Source organism: Corvus moneduloides, chromosome 5 (genome assembly GCF_009650955.1).
Source record: "Corvus moneduloides isolate bCorMon1 chromosome 5, bCorMon1.pri, whole genome shotgun sequence".
NCBI lineage: Eukaryota > Metazoa > Chordata > Aves > Passeriformes > Corvidae > Corvus > Corvus moneduloides.
The window spans coordinates 42846774-42866057 of NC_045480.1; the positions used below are offsets into that span (position 1 = coordinate 42846774).

General features: G+C 38.9%; 1 protein-coding gene across 1 annotated transcript in view; it reads right to left on the bottom strand.

Moving 5' to 3' along the window:
- Positions 1-579: 579 nt before the first annotated feature.
- Positions 580-19284, bottom strand: part of PPA2 (inorganic pyrophosphatase 2) — a 34628-nt gene continuing 15923 nt past the window's right edge. Inside the window, exons 6-12 of the mRNA XM_032108855.1 lie at positions 18436-18522; positions 16953-17079; positions 9276-9403; positions 7401-7486; positions 6327-6396; positions 1809-1848; positions 580-768 (exon numbers count right to left, since the gene is read on the bottom strand). Of these exons, the coding sequence (XP_031964746.1) occupies positions 722-768; positions 1809-1848; positions 6327-6396; positions 7401-7486; positions 9276-9403; positions 16953-17079; positions 18436-18522 (585 nt within the window). The 3' untranslated portion in view covers positions 580-721. The remainder of the gene's footprint in view (positions 769-1808; positions 1849-6326; positions 6397-7400; positions 7487-9275; positions 9404-16952; positions 17080-18435; positions 18523-19284) is intronic.

Sequence of the window (19284 nt, forward strand, 5' to 3'; positions counted from 1 at the left end):
CTGTCAAAAGCATACACAATTCTATAAATGGAAGCTTTCCATAAGGAAAATCCTTCCTGTGTGATGAAACACCCAAGTTATCAAAACAGGATGTAGAACAGAGAGCACACGTGCATCCTTACTTCAACTGTTATGGCATTAGCCCTTCCTAGTTGAATTAATCTTTGGAGGAATGTTGTATTTTTTTAAAAGCAAGTATGCTGTGTCCCTAACTCTATGAAGCCTGCAGAGACAACTGGGCACAAAAGCGAATGCAACTTGGGAAACAGTCACCTATCAAAGAGCGTGGTAAACTCCTAAGCCTCATACATAAAGATTACCGTTGACTTGAAACAGATTACAGTCAGGGTGGCCAGAAAAGCCCTGAGACAAAAATTAGCACCATCTGCTCTGCACCCAATGGCTTGATTATTCCAGAATCTGGAGAACAGGGTTGAAGACAACTTATCTCTCATCTCATTTGGTATGCTTCATGAGTGGATAAGCACAGTTCTGGAGTTCTGAGATTCAGAAACAAGCAAGCAAGCAAGCCCCTCCTCTTCCCTCTGCTCCACCCTACACAGACATAGAAAGGAAACATTCATTTTGTAATGGCAGTGTTTATTTACATGAGAGAAGGTTTACACAAGTTGAAAAGTTGTTTCAACAGGAATCCAACAATCAAGTGCTTTTGCCAGTCTTCAAAAAAAGGGATGACTTTTAAGATTTGATGATGCGACTTTCAGAAGACCTTGATGATCACTTGGGAAAAAAGTACCAGGAAATCAACTAAAACAAACAAAAAAATTACAAGAGTGACATTAGTTTCTATACAACCAGCCATACACAAAACACTTGAAAAAACAACATTCTGCCCTTCTAGCTACCTTCCCTCCATACAATATTGCTGTGTCAGCTCTATCCCCACCCTGTGAAAAGCATGGCCTCAAAATCGTATCTGTTCATTTTAAACAGTTTGGCTGAAACAATCCTGCAACAAATTACAACATTGTTGTGACCATACCCTGGAAAACATCAAGGATCAGGCAGATTATGTTCAGATTGTCTGTCAGAGGTCTGAGATCTAATACTTTGGAAAATAAATGCTATTTATTGGCATGCCATATAAAGGCAAATGGAATGCAACTTGCTTTCCCATGACATGGGCTACACAGATGTTGCTTCTCAAACAGTTTGGAACTCGGCTCATGACTAAGTTTAACTTACTATTTCTGTAATTCCCTCCATCTCAAAAAGCACGTATGTCTTCTCTATAGTTCTTGCCAGTAGAAAAATCTTTTTTTAAAGTAATTAAAACTGAAAATGTAGGATGCATTCTTATTTCTTAAAGAAAAACACATGTTCTGTTAACATGAAAAATAGTCGTAACAGTGAAAAGATAAAATTTTGTCTTTAGAACTTACACTTGAAAAGTAGGTAATGGTTATGTCAGTTTTAGGAAAAGGAGCTATTTATTTGGTTAGTTAGCTACTGTTAGGAATAACAAAACCTAAGGCAAAGCAACCTATCTCCTTTAAAAAGGATAAATGTGATGCATTTGCCTTGCACAATCAGTAAGAGAAAAATTTTGTCTTCTTATCTTTTTTTGTGGACTACACTTTCACTCAAAAGTAACCTTCTCCCACAAACCATCTATGAATTTCTGTTCATGTTCCATTTAACAGAAGACAGGCAATACCATACGACAGGATGTAACTTCTATCATTTACATATACACGAAACTGCCTTTTTTCAACAAAACAGTTTTCATGTCAATTTTTAAAGTCAGCAATTAAGAGAAGTCACATGACATCTAAGAAAAAAGATACCTTCTGGGGAAACAGAATCTCCATTCATAAATGCTGGTGCCTAAAAAAGAGAAAAAAAAAAAAAAAAAAGAAAGGGAAAACCCCCCAAACCAATATATCAGTATTTACTTAAGGTTTCACAGACAGCACCCAAACTCAAAGGCATTTTAATGCTCAAGTCAAGAGATATTAACAAAACCAGAACTTTCTGTTGTCCCCCCAGGGCAATATTCTACCTTGCAGCTTTCTCACCCCCATTCTCACCCCCGCTGTACAAATTTCTTTGCTGCTCATAAATGACAAAGCAAGCACATGAACGATGAGTGACAGATTGAGAATAACAGGATTTGTTGTTTACTAACTGCTGCACAGTTACTACACATTTCACTATCAGGTATGCATGTGAATACATACACACACAATTTATATTAAACACACGCAAAACAATTTAAAATAAAAAGTGTGATGATACTCTTTACAATTCCATTTCAACAGAATAATTCAGTTCCTCTGGAAAGTGACCATTTGTTTTAAAATTCAGGTCTGGCATTTCAAAGCTGGATATGCCACTATTCGATCACAGTAGTGCACAGCCTGTCTTGTCCTGTAACTTAAAAGGCAAAATTAAAGATGCTTTTAATGTATCTGGAATCACCCTGCCGCACGATGAGGATGCAACCATTTTCCACTGTCCTTCCTTAGCACAGCAGCACTCGGGCTGAGCTGCACTGATGTGACACAGCCTGCCTGCATCTGAGCACGCACAAGGCCCTGAACACTGAAGAGCAGAACAAAGCCTGTGAGGAGGGAAGGGAGAAGCAGGATTCTTCTTCCCCATTTACCCAGGGTAATTACCAGCACAGGGGGGCTATGTGACTGGTCTGAAAGGAGGTACCAGTATGACAAACATAACCCATATCACCAGACTATCCCTTCTCTTTCCAGCAAAACCCAAGCTTTATTTCATAAAGCAGGGAGAACCAGGGGTCGCCATGTACAAGCAGATGCCTGCCACTTCTGGGATAATTCCTCAAAAAGCTTGAGATAAGGACTCAGTATTTTCCTACCAGGGCCAGATCAAAATCCCATCCCACTGAACCAGCAATCTCTTCACTACACAACACTTTCATCTGGAACACCATTTAAAAACCAAATAAATGAATTCATTAATAAAAATATACTCCAGACTAACAACCCCACCAACCTTTTGTTTCACGACTGGCCACTGTACAGAAAATTCTACCTTTACTAAATCCCAAATGGAAATGTCTTCACAGAAAGCATGTAGGGAAAAAGGCAGTCAACAAACTTTCCTGCTTAGATCTGAGTTATTCAAAACACGTTAGTAAATATACAGATTCAAATTTGGTTGGAGATTTTTTTAAATTATCAGGAAAAGTCAAATATTTTCCCCTGTAAAACACTGTTCTGCTTTTTATCAAAAGAGACATCATCTAGCAAAGCTTTCCTAGTTCACTTTCCAGTATTATAAGGAGAGAATTATGTGATGAGTCTGAGAAACGCTGCTCTACTAGCTATATATAGATTGTCTTGGAGATTTTCCAACTTCCAAAGTCCTCAGCAGCTTCTTCACAGAGCAAGCAATTCTTAGGATTAATATTAAACAAAGGCTTGGCTTGACTTGACTGGTCAGTTTTACAGATGGCAACACTTAAAAGCCTGAAATAAACAGTGTATCTTAGCACTAACACATTCATCTACAAAGCTCTACTCCTCCTGGGTTTGTGTGCAACATATACTGGAGCTGAGACAGAGATGAAACAACTTTCAGAGCCTAGAGAACGTGAGAGATTTTCACCATGTAGTGTTAAAATTCAACTAGATTTGTAGTTGCAGGGGTCTGGTGTAATTTTGGCTGGTTCAAAAGTTCAGTATGTGCTCTTATTATATGCACAGACTCTCTTCTATCTCTTTGGAACTGACTGGTCATGGCAATTCACCTGCTGTGGAATCATTCTTAGTTTGCCCCCAGTACAAATGACAGTACACATGCCAACCATCTAGAAACTCACTCAGTGGAGTGGAAATTCCCCAACCCAGACAAGCCATTCTAGTTCCCCATCTGTAAAGTAACAAAAGGTCAAATAATTCTGAAATCAACTGGACTATCTTGGGAACTAGCCAGTCAAAATCTATAGGAAATTCTGATTAGTACACACTAGATAAGCATTTGGTAAGGATTTGAATGTTTTCCATTTGGTTCTGTTACAGTTCTCTTGCTCACCATGAAAACTGAGTGTTGCCTTTTTGGTGTCTTCTTTGGGGTTTTCTTGTTTTGTTTTTTGAAAACTCAATATATCTGATTTAAGGTAATTAAATTACCAGCTCAAAGGTGCTGCAACTAGAATCTGGAAAAAGAATTGTAGGGAACCAGTTCTCACTGCAGAAGTATCTCAGAAATTTTGCAGTAGCTGAAATACATTCTCACTGTACTTCCATACAAGATCTCTGCTTCAGCTTTCATTATTTTGTTTTATCCAGGAGCAAATAGATGGATATAAATGAGAAGAAAACGTATCTGCTTTTAGTTTAAATTAAAAAAAAAAACAACAAAAACCCAAACAAAACCCCCTGCAAACACAGGCAGCTTTCATTTGAAATCACCACAGCCATTAAAATTCTGCAGCCAACACTCACGTAGTTACACTTCAGTGTGAAAGAGATGAATGTCTGACAACCAAAGCATGCAGTGTAGTGTACTAGACAAAAAGATACCTGCTTAAAATGTGCAAGTCAACTTCCCTGCTTATATTTAGAGTTCAACTGTCCACAGTTCCTATTTCAAGGCCATTTTACTTTTTTTCGTGCTTGCAGATTGGCAATTGCATGCAGCATGAACAGTATTTAATAGAGTATTGCATATTTTCCCTGTCTGGAAAGCACCAAGAGGCAGCACCCTGCAAAGACGTAATTAAAATACTTAGACTGAACTGAAACAGAATGATGGAAAGGAGAATGTGGAAACAACTTCACAAAAACACTATCATTTAAAGAAAAGAAGGTGAGGCACAAAAAAAAGACAGAAGTGATACTATTTGATTAGAAGGGAAGCTTTCATAATAAAAAAGGCACTAGTTTGATACAAGGTATCTATTTTTATGAACTGATTTTACTAACTTCCTCCCCTCCCCAAAAACCACGGGAAAAAAAAAGATTTGTTATTGAGAAACAAAATAAGGCATAGTGCTGATTTAGTAATTATTTACCCTGTATGCCTCAAAGTACAAAGAGCAGAGAATGCAAAAGGAAATACTCCTTAGCACATTTGTCACCATTCAAATACACTTGGATTTGAAGTTTTAGGTGCATTTAAAGACTCATTAAAGTTATCGTAAATTTGAAAGTACAGAGGAGGTAAATACTTGCTTATAGCTGTGACTGACATGTCTAAAAACATATTTGAATTCCAAACTGAGTTTTTCTTTCATTTCAAACTTACAGTTTCATTAATCAATATTCACAAAAACCACAGAGGTAGTTTTAAAGAAGTGCTCAAAGCAAGGTATCTGAATAGGAAAAAGTTTGGTCTGACACATCTTTATGACTTAAACCAACATTTCTTTGCAACTGACAGTCTTATTTGCTTGTGACAAAACAGCATCCAGGACAACACATTCTTACTAGAAATGCTGTTGGAATGTTAACTGCACAGACAGTGGATGGCGTGTCCTTTGACACCTGAACTTGCATCATTAACTGTGACTGTTGAGGCGAAACACTGGGTGCCCTGGCAGCCACGCACATGTGCAAAACACCTGCTGCACTCATGTGGTCACGAGTACAGGCTCAATCACAGCGTATGTTACAAAAGGGAAAGTAATACTTGGGGGCACTTTTCTCCATGTAATTTCCAGTAACCTTGCTTAATTTCTGGCATCCAAACTAGCATATTTTAAAATGGAAAAAATTCTCCTCCACTAACATTTGCACATGAAAGCATCAAACATGCAGGACATTTTTCTTGCCTGAACAGGAAAGCTGCATGTTTTAATTTTTTGTTAATTTTCAGAATATGACAGGTATTCCTTAAGAAACATTCAAATAAGCATCCCTCTCTCCTACAGCATTGCATTTAATTATGCAAGTAGACAAACAAAGGATCTGTTTAGTGATTAGGGACTACAGTCAGCTAGTCAATGAGTTCTGACACTGGGTGGTAACTCATGGCAACAGGGGAGACAGAGAAGACAGCAGGCTAGATACAAAAACAGCGGTCCATCTTGCTATTCAGGATCAGAAGAAATAGTATTGCAGAGGGAGAAAAAAAAACAAACAAAAAAAACTCCACCAGAACAGTAATGAATCTGCCAGAAAGCATAAATGGACCACTGCAATGAAAGGTTTATATCACAATGCTTACATTTCCCTCACAACCTTTATGCTCCTCCTTTTACTCAAATTTTTGCTTAAGGACCATTTCGGTTCAGCTGCTTTATTTCAGTTTTGGAGCTCTGAATAATCTTTTCCAATTAATCATTTAAAAAAAAGAGGGGGTGGAAAAAAAGTAAATATCCTTACTGACTGCACAATCGATCGAGCATCCTCATCACTGCAACAAAATGGGCTACCACTCACCAGAACATTTGTGCTGAAAAATAAAATTAAAAACATGCTTTATCAACATCAGTGGAAAAGAGCCACACACAATTAAGTACTTATGGAAAAAAACACCATCATATATAGGGCTCAGAAATGTGTATCTGCAAGAAATAAGGAAGCCAAAACCACAAAGTAATGCTGGAAGGAACAGGTGTGTGGAAGGGTGTTGTTTCTTTGATCTTGAGGAGGTGTCTAGGCTGTGTATTCTGTATTAATGCAAGCAGTGCTCATACTCAGTGCTTCTGGCTGCTAGCTTGGGTACAGTGAAGAGAACCACAGTCAAGAAACTAAATCCCCCCAAGAAGTCAGCAGAAATAAACTGGCACTTCCCAAGGGAGTTGAGGAACACCTAGATGGCTAGCAGAGATGATGTGAGGTATACCCCATCTCTTGTGCCTTGAAGGATGGCCAGATTCTGTGGCAGATCGTGGAAGTAACAGCATGTTACTTCAGCAACCTACCTGCAGTATCTAATAAGAAGGAAAAACAGGCCAAAATTCTGCTCCTACATAAAGCAGCAGATACCTGTAGTATTTCCAGACAAACTCTGGCACCACATCCTTTGCAGAAATGTTTCCCTATGAATCTATATCCTTTCACACTGAAAATGAGTTTGATCATGAGTTTTTAAGGTCCTACAGAATAAACTGCACGAACTTAAACTCCCCAAAGCAACAGAATGAACAGTGATAAGAGGACCAAGATTCTCCCAAAATGATTCTGAACAAACACACTGGGCCCATTTCCCAAATGCTGAAGTAATGCCACATCGATGTAATCAATATATTTCTGGAACCACTTACCAGTAAATCATCATCATACAGGGTGCAATTAGTCAATCATGCTCTATTATCAATTATCAATCAAACCCATGAGTATTCCTGTCATCTCAAATTGAAAAAAAATCTAAGCAGTTCATGGACAGCTGCAACATGTTGAATAGCACCAGTACTAGCACAATATGAAGAGCAAGAGATGTGGCTGGATACTTACCACTTTATAGTACCTCCATCAACTTTTTTATGAAGCAAAGCTTTCCAGTGTTCATGGGTAGATTTAATAATTTCAACAGCAAAATCCTAGTTTATGACAAGGAAAGTTTTGTAAATTAAAATGTTATTAAACAGAAAAAAACCCATAGAACTAGTTTATTAAAACATACTATTTCACATATTTTAAGGCACCTCCTTTAAGGCCTCATTAAATTTCTGGAGAAATTTACACACTTTTTATGAAAAGAAACAAACTTCACTATTTGTCAAATATACTGGCAACACATTCAGGACTTTCCCTCAGTCTGCAGCCAGAAAACACGAGTGCTACATGAAAGAAATGAAAACAGCACTAGATGCTAAGGAGATCCCTACTGCTATAGAAAACTGTACCAGGCCCTAAATGGGATCAAGTGTGTGAGCTATGACTCCACCTTTACAGATGCAGGTCAGGGTCAGAGTTAGGGTTTCCCCTCTAGTGGCAAAGTTTGCATTTACTTCATTAATGCCCAATCATATACCTAAGCATTTGCAAGAATGTAACATGTCAGCTGCTTAGCAGTTTCTGCTTCTTTAAAATAAAAATAATATTTGGGGTGGGGTTGGGATGAGAAAGCTTCCAAAAATTAAAAGTAAAATAAGCCCTCGGTGTCCAGATGATGACTGCTAGACTTGCAAAAAGCTGCCAACTGAACATTCACATTTGTTAACAAGGAGTGACTTGGAAAAGTGCCACTGGAACATTGTGAACTTCACCAGAGCTGCTGGAGCACAGCCACAGCCGCCTCGCCACATCCTGGGTCTCTAGAAATGCTTGAGAATGATTTAAGTGCTCCAAACCAGCTATCTCAGGGCATTTAGTGCCACCAGGCTGAACTCCAATGGCCTGACAGGGATACGCAGCTCTACTGTAACTCTACAGAGCAGGAAAACCTCTAAGAGCAGTTCCTGGGAGAACAGGGGAGAGATCAGGTTATCAAGCCTTACAACTCCACATCTGATTGATTTAAGAGACAGTTTTAGTGCAGAGGGGACTCAGGGCATTTCTTTAACCAGACAAAACATGTAAAGTTGCCTGTGCTGGTTAGAAGGCATTATGTAACTTTGATAGCACCCTGCAAGGCAGAACTGGCTGACACATGGACATCATTCATGAGCAACTTGTGGTTCTCTGCCAAGAATAATCTACACAGAGTGTGCAATACACAGGTTGCAAAGCAATTTTACTCAAATCACATCCAATTTCTCTGGAAAATCCAGGTATTTCCTTCAACGAGATCTATTCCCTGGTCCAATCTCCTTTCAAACACTGGCCATTTTTACTGTAGTTTAAAAGACATTCGTTTTTTTCTAAAAAAAAAAAAAAGGGAAAATAATTTTTCAGCCTTCAAGCCAAACGCTTCAAATGTTTTTACACAGAATTACCAGAAAAACGTGTACCTTGAGCAAATACCAAAGATGAAAAAACCTGCAACCCATTGTCTTAAACTGCATACCCTTAAAAAAAAAGTCAGAAAAATTTACCAGTAGGACTGAAAGAACACCTGAAAACACAAACTGTTCATTATTCTGACATGGAGAATGAAAATGCTTTGAAAAAACACCTACACACACACAGATGCATGTGCAAATCTCATCAGGATTAGGGCTAAATGGTTTTTTTTGCAAGCTTTCTTTAATGACCTATGCATTTTCCCTGAATAAAATGGAAGGCAGCAAACATTATTTAATCCTAGCCTAATAAATTTTATGCAAAAGTCTCTCCTATCAAAATTCTTTTTGTTAAACCTCCTCCTTTAACATTCCAAAAATTCTAGGATGTATTATAGAGGCCACGTGATAGAATGATGCATTTTTAATTTTGCATTATCTTCACCTTGTCTTTAAATTCTCCATCAAAAGCAAAGTGATTTTCCGGTTTACCATCAGGGACTTTGTATAACTGAAACCAGTCAAGTGTAGCCTCAAGATAACCTGGTTTGTGCTTCTTGAGATCATCGATATCTGCAGGTTAAAAAGATTTTAAAAATAAATAAATAAGGACTGATCATTTTTACTCACAGGTTTCATAACATTAATTTTTTAAAGTTTCCTAAAGGATCTGCAGCAATTTGATTTCACTGAGTACTTTCAAAGTCATTAGTAAACTTTATTACATTAGCTGCCCATAGTTTGCACCTTATGGTTTCATGGTTTCAGAACCACACTAAGCAGGTGAACCAGTCATCTCCTGCCCTTCATTAATTAAGACCCAAAGGTACAATGAATCAAAGGACCATATTTGTGACAGGAGAACAAAATTCCATATTTATCTCAGTAGGTACCTCTTGCAATACCTAGGTTATTCACTGAGGCATTTTTTCCCTCCAGCAACTGCAGGGGCTACAAGCATTTTTTGATAATGAAAAGAATAGCTATAAAAACAATTTCAACACATGGATCTTTAAACCAGCACCTCTAAACAAAATACAGGCTTGACTTGTCAACCTTATATTAAAAGGCATCCTTTTGCTCACATTAGTTCCAAATTCATCGCCTTCAAAACAAGACAGACACATGCCAGGATCTCTAAACGTTAACTTTACTGATAACCTTGTGGTATCTGCATATTCACAGTCATAAACAATTCTACCTCTACCTCTATAATCCCAATGTAGAAAGATGTGACAAGACACAAAGAGGAACGTATGCCATTTATGGGACACCCTTGTGAGGCAGAGATGAACACTGCCATGGTGTGTACAGAGAGATGAAACATCACAATCATTCTGCTTGAAGACTATCCTGCCATATTAACAATGCAGTTTGGGATCTTACACCCTTTTCCTGCTGGGCATATCAAATTTTAACGGGCTGTCCTTTGAGACCACCACCACTTCTGTCACTTGCAACAGCGTGGTCCCATCAACCCCTTGACAAATTAACTCTGGCAACATGTTCACATGGAAAAGCTTTCAACACTTTTGTACTTATTTTGATACAATAAAGGATATTGTCCTTCCCGGAAGCCACATAATTTGTAACTGGTGTAATCTTCTGTTTCCTTTCCACAGTCACTTCTGATGGAAACGGGAGCTGACTTTTTACTGCTGTAGTCTACCAACTACTTCATAACCTCACTCTGCTCAGGCCACCTTCCATGGTGCTGCTCTCCTCTAGTGTTTTGCAAGTCACTCACTCATGTCTCCCTTCCTTATTCCTTCTTGCTCTCTCAATATTGCTTGGTTACTTCATTATCTTCTCCCACAGATATGCATCACTTAATGGCATCTGGTTGGCAGTGATTTCTGCTAAGATACTCTTCTGTCTATCCAGTCCTATAAAATCAGTTGCTTAGTCCATGGAATTGATACCTAGTCATGTGCTTCCCACCTTTAAGTGCCTAAATGTCTTCTTAAAATTTCATTGTGAACCTGAACAAGTACATTAAAGTATTTCTGAAGAGAACAGCAAAAGAAGAGAAAAGGTCTTGTGCTACAGACCATTCAGTTCTCAGCAGACCACCAAGAGAGATGACATGTAGACTGAACTGGGAGGCCAGACCTATGTGAGAAGACATTCTGAGTGTTAACAGGCATGTCATAGATGCCACTCCCAAATTCCACTCTATTACCACTACCCAAAGAATAAAATATAAAACCTTGAAGAACCCTATGTACATTTTTGCTTTTGCACACACTTAACAGGGCTACGTGTTTATGGACTCAAGAGTAAAACACATTTTGAACTTGGCTGCTGGCCATCTGTCTGTAGGAGATCAGGGAGTTTCACTGGCAGAATCCCAGAAAAAAGCAAGGCCACATAAGGCTGTGCTAGAGGCAGGTCTTCTAGTTGGAATACATATTTAAGAGCACAAGAAGCTTTTCACTAGGGTGGGTGGGCGAGACCAACCGAGAAGGAATGATTTAGAAAAGGGTGGGATCTTGGTTGGAGGCAAAATGCTTCATTTGGGCACTAATAAAACTGCAGCTCCACTTCAAATTAGCTTCAGGACTCCAATGTATCATCCTGTTCTCTCCAAGCAAGAGAACATTCCTCCTCCAACTTGAGCCCATGTCATCTCCTCCTCTTGTGAGGTTTGAGTTCACAATATCTAACACTTGTTGAAGAGACAGTATCGCCTCAAGTCTGTAAAACAAACCAGGCTGCTGCAGCAGTTTCCTCGGCTCCCAGCAGTGGACAAACTCCAGACCTCCATCTCCAGACACTACTTAAATTCAAGCATACTTTCTCACACTGCTGCTCCTTTTTCTGGTTCCAAACGCCTCTCCTAACTCTGCTTCTCCATTCCCCCTACTTGGTTATTTGCCTTCTGCTCCCATAAAAACTGTTCATCAAGTGCTTTACAGTCTACTAACTGGCACATGGTACTCCTCCATCTGTTGTCCCTTACTTATAGGTTTTATTTATACTTATTTAAAAGGACTCAAATATTAGGATAGGCTTTGGGACAGACTTCCATTATCTCCTTATGATGGAGACTCTATCTTCATGGATAGAATCATCTCCCTGAATTTCACACTCTCTCTACTGGAAAATACCTTGCCTAAGTAAAATTACTAAACACAATCAGACTACAGCATTATATGGATGCCGTATATTCTGGTTTTGAGGACTTGAGAAGTGGGGCATTGGTTGCTTTTATTTCCTGGGTTCCTTGCAAGTTATTCTCCTTCATCCCTATGCTTCGCTATTCTTTACTATAAAGGACAGCTACTGAACATCAAATTAAATTAGAAAGCTTGAATTAAAAAAAAGACTCTAGAACATCTGTATTATAATGGAAGTTGGTGGTAAGCAGATTAAGAAAGTGCAACAATGCAACAAAACAAACCCCCAAAAAGTATCAATGCTGTTGCTGTCAAGTCAGCACGTAATACAAAATACAAGGAAAACAGAAGCTCTTGCATCACTCAACAGCCACCTCCCCAGTTCACTGAAAGTCACCATAGAAAAACTCGAAAGACAGTTTGTCTTCCACTGAAATCTAAACAGCCTCTTTGGGATATCGGGGGGAAAGGAGAAAAACCATACTCAGAAAAGAGAAATCAAGCAAAGAAAGTAAAAGAAAAGATCACAATAAGCAGTACAATCGTTTACTACACTAGTATCTATAGAAGACAGCTACAAATTATTACGATTTTTAAAAAAGCAAACAACTTAGATGTCTTTCCTGCAACACTGTTAAGACACTTTTTTCTGACCTTGACTGCTTATCTTCCCTTAGTGCTATGTACTCACACTGATGTTGAAAGCGGCAGGTTTGGGAGCAGCAAGCATGTACATGGCCCAAAGCAGTTTCATCTCTGCCAGCAAGCCCTGCTCCAAGTGGCAGAGCAGAAGGTCAGGCTCCCGCAGGTACATTATCAGCACATACCCACGGGGCTCTATGTGGGAATTTCTCTATACTGCCTGTGTACAACCATAGGTCTCATTTTTCTGGACACCAAAGTTAAGCACCAAGGGTTAAGAAGAGACAGCAGATCACATTAAGCATTGCAGTTCAGTGTCCATAAGGAAAATCTTCAGAGGCTGGCACCAAGAAGTGCTGCTAGCTCTCTGTCAAGGGAGTGAGCCAATGTGAATGCAGATCCCAATTCTAGCTGGCTTTACAGAACAGAGCAACAAAAGCATTTGTACAAAACTACCATTTTTAGTACAACAGATGCTGCTTCTTGCAAGCAAAGCTAAAACAACATGTTTGCAGCAAGCTTTCTAAACAAGGTCTGTGGGAAGAGAGGACATATGTTTTTAATAACATCTTATAAACATTTACAGGAAGCGGCAGCTACACTCCATAAAAAGGCATTTGGTGTATTATGTGCAGGGGGTAGGAGGGGAGCCTTGGTACAGCTAATTAATTTCTTTATACTGAGCGCTTACACAAATCCACAACAAAGGTCTTCTGGGTCTCTGCTGCTTCTCTGTGAATAAACACACTCACATGCAAAGGTCTGTAAAAATATACGGTAGAAAATATCAAATATGCCTTAGTTTTGCCATTTAGGGTTTGATCACTTAACCCTATCTTGAGATGCGTATTGTAAAAGCAGCATGGCAACACAGCGCAGTTAACTGCACCAGTGCCAGCAAATGGCAGCACAATAAAGCCAGCAGACATCACCAACTGCTGTTGAATATCCTGGCATCTTTCCAGTGAGCAATGGCAGCAAAAATGGCTGCTAAGATTCCAGGCCAGTAAATCACCTCCAAAATGCCATCCAGCATATACGATTAGTCCAATTTGCTGAAGGAGGGCAAGATGACCTTTTGAAAGTCAGACTTCATAAGCTGCTTCAAACACAATTCCTGCTTCAACTGCCAGTGATTTTTAAAACCTCTTGTGCAATATGACAATGCCACATACATTTAGATCAAATCACAGCACAAAAGTGTCACTCATTCTTTCTGACCTGAAACTAGTAAAGCACATCAGATATACAAGTGAACTCCAATATATCAAATTCAATCCCATCTATGAGATAAGCAGACAAGCAACCTTTCCACTCCAAGAATTTACTTCTCCTCCTGCCTATTTTACAAAAAAAAAAAGCAACAATAAAGAAAGCAACCAGGCCTATTACACCACCAAGATTTAGTGTTTCAGTCTGCAAGGAGCTTTTAGGTCCTTTCTCAGAGTTGCTTGGTCTGAAGTTGCTCTGCTGGTCCACTAATAGCCATCTGCCTAGCAACTGCCTGAGCAGAAACACAACAGCCACAAAGACAGATCTTACTGAAATAGGTAAGTCTGAAGACATCTAGCTGTAGTCTAAAAGAAACTTTCTCACACAGGTATCTGCATCTGACATACAGCTTGTATTTGGTGAGAGACTGTCCCCGAGCCCACCAGAATTAAGTGCTATTATTTCAAACAGGTTACCTTACAAAGCCAGTCCAAGAAGATGCTAAGTCCCTGCTACTCCTACTGATGACACAGTTCCCACTTAAACAGGTGCTAAGCATTGCTCATCATTCCTGGATACTGTCACTGTAAACAAGAGTTTCTCACTGCTCTGTGCGAAAGAGAGAGTTCTAGGCAGGGTTTCCAATTTAAGCCAGTATTATCAATAAATGCCTGCATGACACAGTCCAGTGGAGTGCTATGAATAAACAATGAGAAGGACTCAGAAGTTGTGACTTCTCAGTTCTGACTTCTGTGAAGTCTCAGAAAAATCAATTGTACTTATGAGAACGATCATGATCCCGGAAGAAGAATATCCCAGGTACCTGGGGTGTGCTTAAAGAGCAAGGCGAGTTAACACATGGTGTGGGCTCAGGATGGGGTTTGCAAGTAATCACCACTCTGGTGTCTCAGAATTATCTTTTCCAAATGTTCACTGGGGGCTCTGCACATACTAAGTTGAAAGCAAATGTGATGATTCTCAGTCCAGTTGGAAATGTTTAACAAATGATACAGAAGTGACTGGACAGGATTAGAAAGCAGCACTTAGCCTCATCTTCCCCAGGAGGCCACCTCCGTAACACAGCAGCACATCAATTACTGAGGGAGAGACCGGTTTTATCTGTAGCTGCCATCCCTTTATGCTGAAATAATTAACAACTTTGGGAAGGGGGAAAAACAAGTATAAAAGGACATATTGTACTGCCTGCTCCAACAGATTTGTTTGTTTTCAGACTGAAGAATGATTGCTGTTAAACACTGCAAGCCAGTCATGTTTTCTGAAAGCAGATGGGGGCTTTTTTTCTCCCCCTTTCCTTTCTTTTGTAAATCTTGGGCTGCAACTCCAATCCCAAAGGGAAATCATATTACACTGGATAAATGTTTCTACACTTCTCTGAATCTCAGGATAGTTCTCTTCTTGAAGTTTTGTACATATTCCTGATAAGAAATGCACACAGGAATCAACTACATGCAATGGTTTGCCCATTCCTCCCACTTTTCTTTCTTTTTTTTTTTTTTTTAAAGACTAAAGGTCTTACTCCTCCCCTCCCAAATAAACTAAAGCTGTAATAGAGTTGAAATAAATCAGTCATTACCTGGGAGAAAAAACCCAACCAAACCAACCAAAACACCAGAGAGAGCTTTCAAACACAGACAGTTAACCCAATATAATAATAAATAATAAATAATACTGGAATAAACTGCCACAGTTTTGCCCCTACTTAGTAGACTCTTTCTGAATTTTTTTTATCCACTTTTCTGACCACATTCTCTCAGAAATTGCTAGGGAGAAAAGGTAAGTCTTTAAGCAGAACAGTGTCTAGAAATGAAGTGCTAATCACTTTTAAGTACTGACACTTATATTGCATTTTGCTGCACATTACAGAGTAGTTTAAATTGATACTGACATTAACAGCAAGCTATTACTTACTCTTTCCTTAAACTGACCTTCTTAATCTCTAACTGTCAAAGTAGTTAAAGAGTCATAAACACTATGTAGTAATTCATCTGCCCAATGATTTTAATCAGCATCAACCCAAGAGTTTCCTTTTCCTCATCTCTTCTTGTCCCCTTCTTTCCCCACAAGTCAAGTATTCTCCATGTGAAAGCAACCTGCAAGAAAACTGAGAATGAAGGGCTAGTCCAGCGACATACTTTACATTCAGAAACCATGAAAAAACCTCAATAGCTGAGAACCACAATTCCTTAAAAAGCTACTGGATTGTTCTATTCCTACAGAAAGGCCATTCCACACCTTGGTGCTCCCTACAAACAAAGAGCAGGCTCTCATTGTACGTACCTGATGGTATATATGGTTTTTGGTCTCCTAACAATCACTTTTAGACAAACCTCCTCACTTAATTCTCATGATTCCCAGTAATATTCCATTTGAGGAAGCAAACTTCCATTTATCCAGAGAAAAACTGCACTTTACCTGTGCTGTAAAAACTTAACTTCCTGCAGTTTTAACACATCTGCAATCAAAGTTACACCTCGTGTTACTTGCATGGACACACTTTAGTATTCGAGCTTCATTTGGATACCAGAAGAATGATCACAGGGAGGACAAGTCTGAGCAGGATATTTCCCCCTGCACAGCTAGTCATCATCAAGGCTGATTAGGGTGAGCTGCATTAGCAGTTTACTTTGCAAATTTTCAAGCTAAAAGGTGAAACCTGATTGCTCATACTAAGCAACAAACTTTGGAAGCAATCCTCTTAAAAGTGGCAAGACATTGGAAATGCCTTTTCAGGATGAAACACAATGCCTGCAAATATAAAAGGAACAAACACTTTCAACAAGGAAAACAGTAGTGTAATACATAATGTAAGTGGGTAAATAGGCACTATTACACAGGAGATAAGCCTGTCACTTTTTTGGAGGTCACTTTCTAAGGCAGTTGTGCTTCAGAAGTCAAAAGAATTTCTGCATGACGTCCTCTTGAAAATCCAAGCAAACCACTTTAAAAGTTTAGTGTGAAAGCACATATGCCCTCCTTGAAGGAAGCACCTGACTTAAACAACAACAAAAAAAGAAAAGTCTCGCCTTTCCACTGTCTGCCTCTTCTTATCCTGGGTGGCCTAAACTCAGGTACCATTCTGCTGTGCAAGTTTCTGACATAACTGCATTAAGAAAGACAAAAATACTTGCCATGGATTTTCTGAGCTTCTGGGTCATCTGCACTGATGGCAATTATCTTCCAATCTGTCTCTCCTTCATCAACAAGACCTAAAACACCCAAGACCTTCACCTGAACAATCTCACCAGAAGAACGTATCTGAAACAGAACATAACGCCACAAAGATTTGGAAAACAACACACAGAATTTCTCTTTTACCTTACAAAAAAAATACTTTTACATTTTTGGCCAGCAGCCTATAACAGAATTGCAAGATAGATCTGCAAACCCAGTATACACCTATTTAGTATTCCTAGCCTTTCTCCCACCATTACTATTCTCCAAGCCTCAGCTCTCCAGCCAGCATTTATTTAACTAGAGAAGTAGCTAAAAATGTCTTCCTTCCCTTTTACCCCAGTTCCCTCACACTTTCTTGGTCTTCCCCTCACCCTCCAAGTCAGAAGTGTCTCTTACTCATTTTTAAACTTCTTCCTGTCCCTTGACTCTCTACTTTTTCAACTCATGGTCCTAATTTCTCTCTTGCTATTCCTTCCTCTGGACTCCACAGAGGAAGGAATATAAATCCCATTATAAACACACAGCACTCCCCCAGAAATACCATCACAACAATTTTTGCATTTTCTTAGGAACCTTCTCCCTACCAGATAATATTGCCTTTTTAACTCTTTCTGGATCCCTTGAAATTCATCTTTTAAGTTTCTTACCCCAAATAAAGTCACTTTTACTGAAGTCACCAGTTAAATTTCCCCTTACCTAAATATCCTATGAGATCCCTCTTTCAAACTCACCCATTTCATAACCCCATTTTTGATATACAGTATCACTCCATTCTTTGCTGCCTCTAGATATGCGGAATTTTCTTTCCATGAGCTAGACCCTTCCTTTACACCTACTAATGGTGTTTGCTGCACCTCTTTTTCATCCATCCACTCCATGGCTCATAACTCTGCATCACTGCAGCAGGTTCCTGTCTTCTCTAGAAAAGAGGAGCTACTTCTGTTTGTACTCATGAATAAACTCAAACTTACCTCCTTTGTGGGTCTGACTTTGTAATTTTAATGTGCATGATGCTGTCTTATCTCCTCATCTTTCAGCCACCTATTCCTAGCTCCAATACTGCTAACAGGGAAAAAGGAAATAAATCTTTTCCTTCCCCAAAAATCTTAACCCTCGCCTCCTTCACCCAAAACTTACTGTCCACCCACAGAACTTCAGGATGCTGTTCTTTTATTTTCCCTTTTAACCAGTACAAAGACTTTACCAAATTCTACTTTTCTCCTCCTTTTTAAAAATCCACCATTTCCTTACCTATTCTCTCCTTAGATCCTCTATTGGTACTTCTGTCAGTCCCTAACACTATTAACACATTTTTTGATTTCCATCTGACCTTCTCTTCCAAAAGTTACTAGCAAATTATTATGTTAACCTTGATAAATTAAATTTAATTAATTAATTTAAATTTTATTTAATTAATTAAATTAAATAAATACAAACCTTTGAACCTATTTCACAAACGTCAATAGGATCATTATCCCCACAACATCCTGTAACCTTATCTGTATGGCTTGGATCTTCCCAGGTCTGCCGAAGGAAAGAGAACTATCAGTTACCAGCTGAACTGAAATTACAACTCGTCTTACCACTAAATTACAAAGATTAGTAAAAACAACAATAAAAACATCAGCTTTCCGAGAACAGGCTTGCTCAATGGAAGGAAAAAAAATAAACAGCCAGTGGACTGACACTGAGTAACTCACACCCAGGACAAGTGACATGAGGATTACTGAGGAAGTATTTTTCCTGCATCAATGACTCAACAGGTACACTTTACCCAACTGCAGTGATTAAGGCCTCAGAGGACCCTGAATATGATTTTTCTAGTTACTAGTGATAGTGGAATTAAGCTAAGACATCTTACAACTACATTTTTATTATACTTGTTAAATACCGTGATATTAACATAAGTTGTTTTCTAAAACATCTAAGCTTTGAGCTAACCACACTCCTACACATAGATTTGTCAGCACCCAATAAGCTATTTAAAGATTTTAGCTTTAGGTATGAAGTATTTCTTCATTCAGTATTTTGAGACATGTACATTCCAAAGGACAGTTTAGAGTTTAAGACTAAAGAGGCAAGTTTAAACCCCTGCTCTGAGCACTGCACAAGCAAGGAATCCTAGCCAAGTTATACTAACCTAATTACTAGACAAATACTTCTTTTTACTTTTACTGGCAAGTAATGAGTAACTCGTTCTACAGCTGAGAAGCTTTTCTGTTAAGAATTTTGAGTCCATCAAGTATTGTTGAAAAGATTCTAGAAAACTTTTTTTTCCAAGGAGCT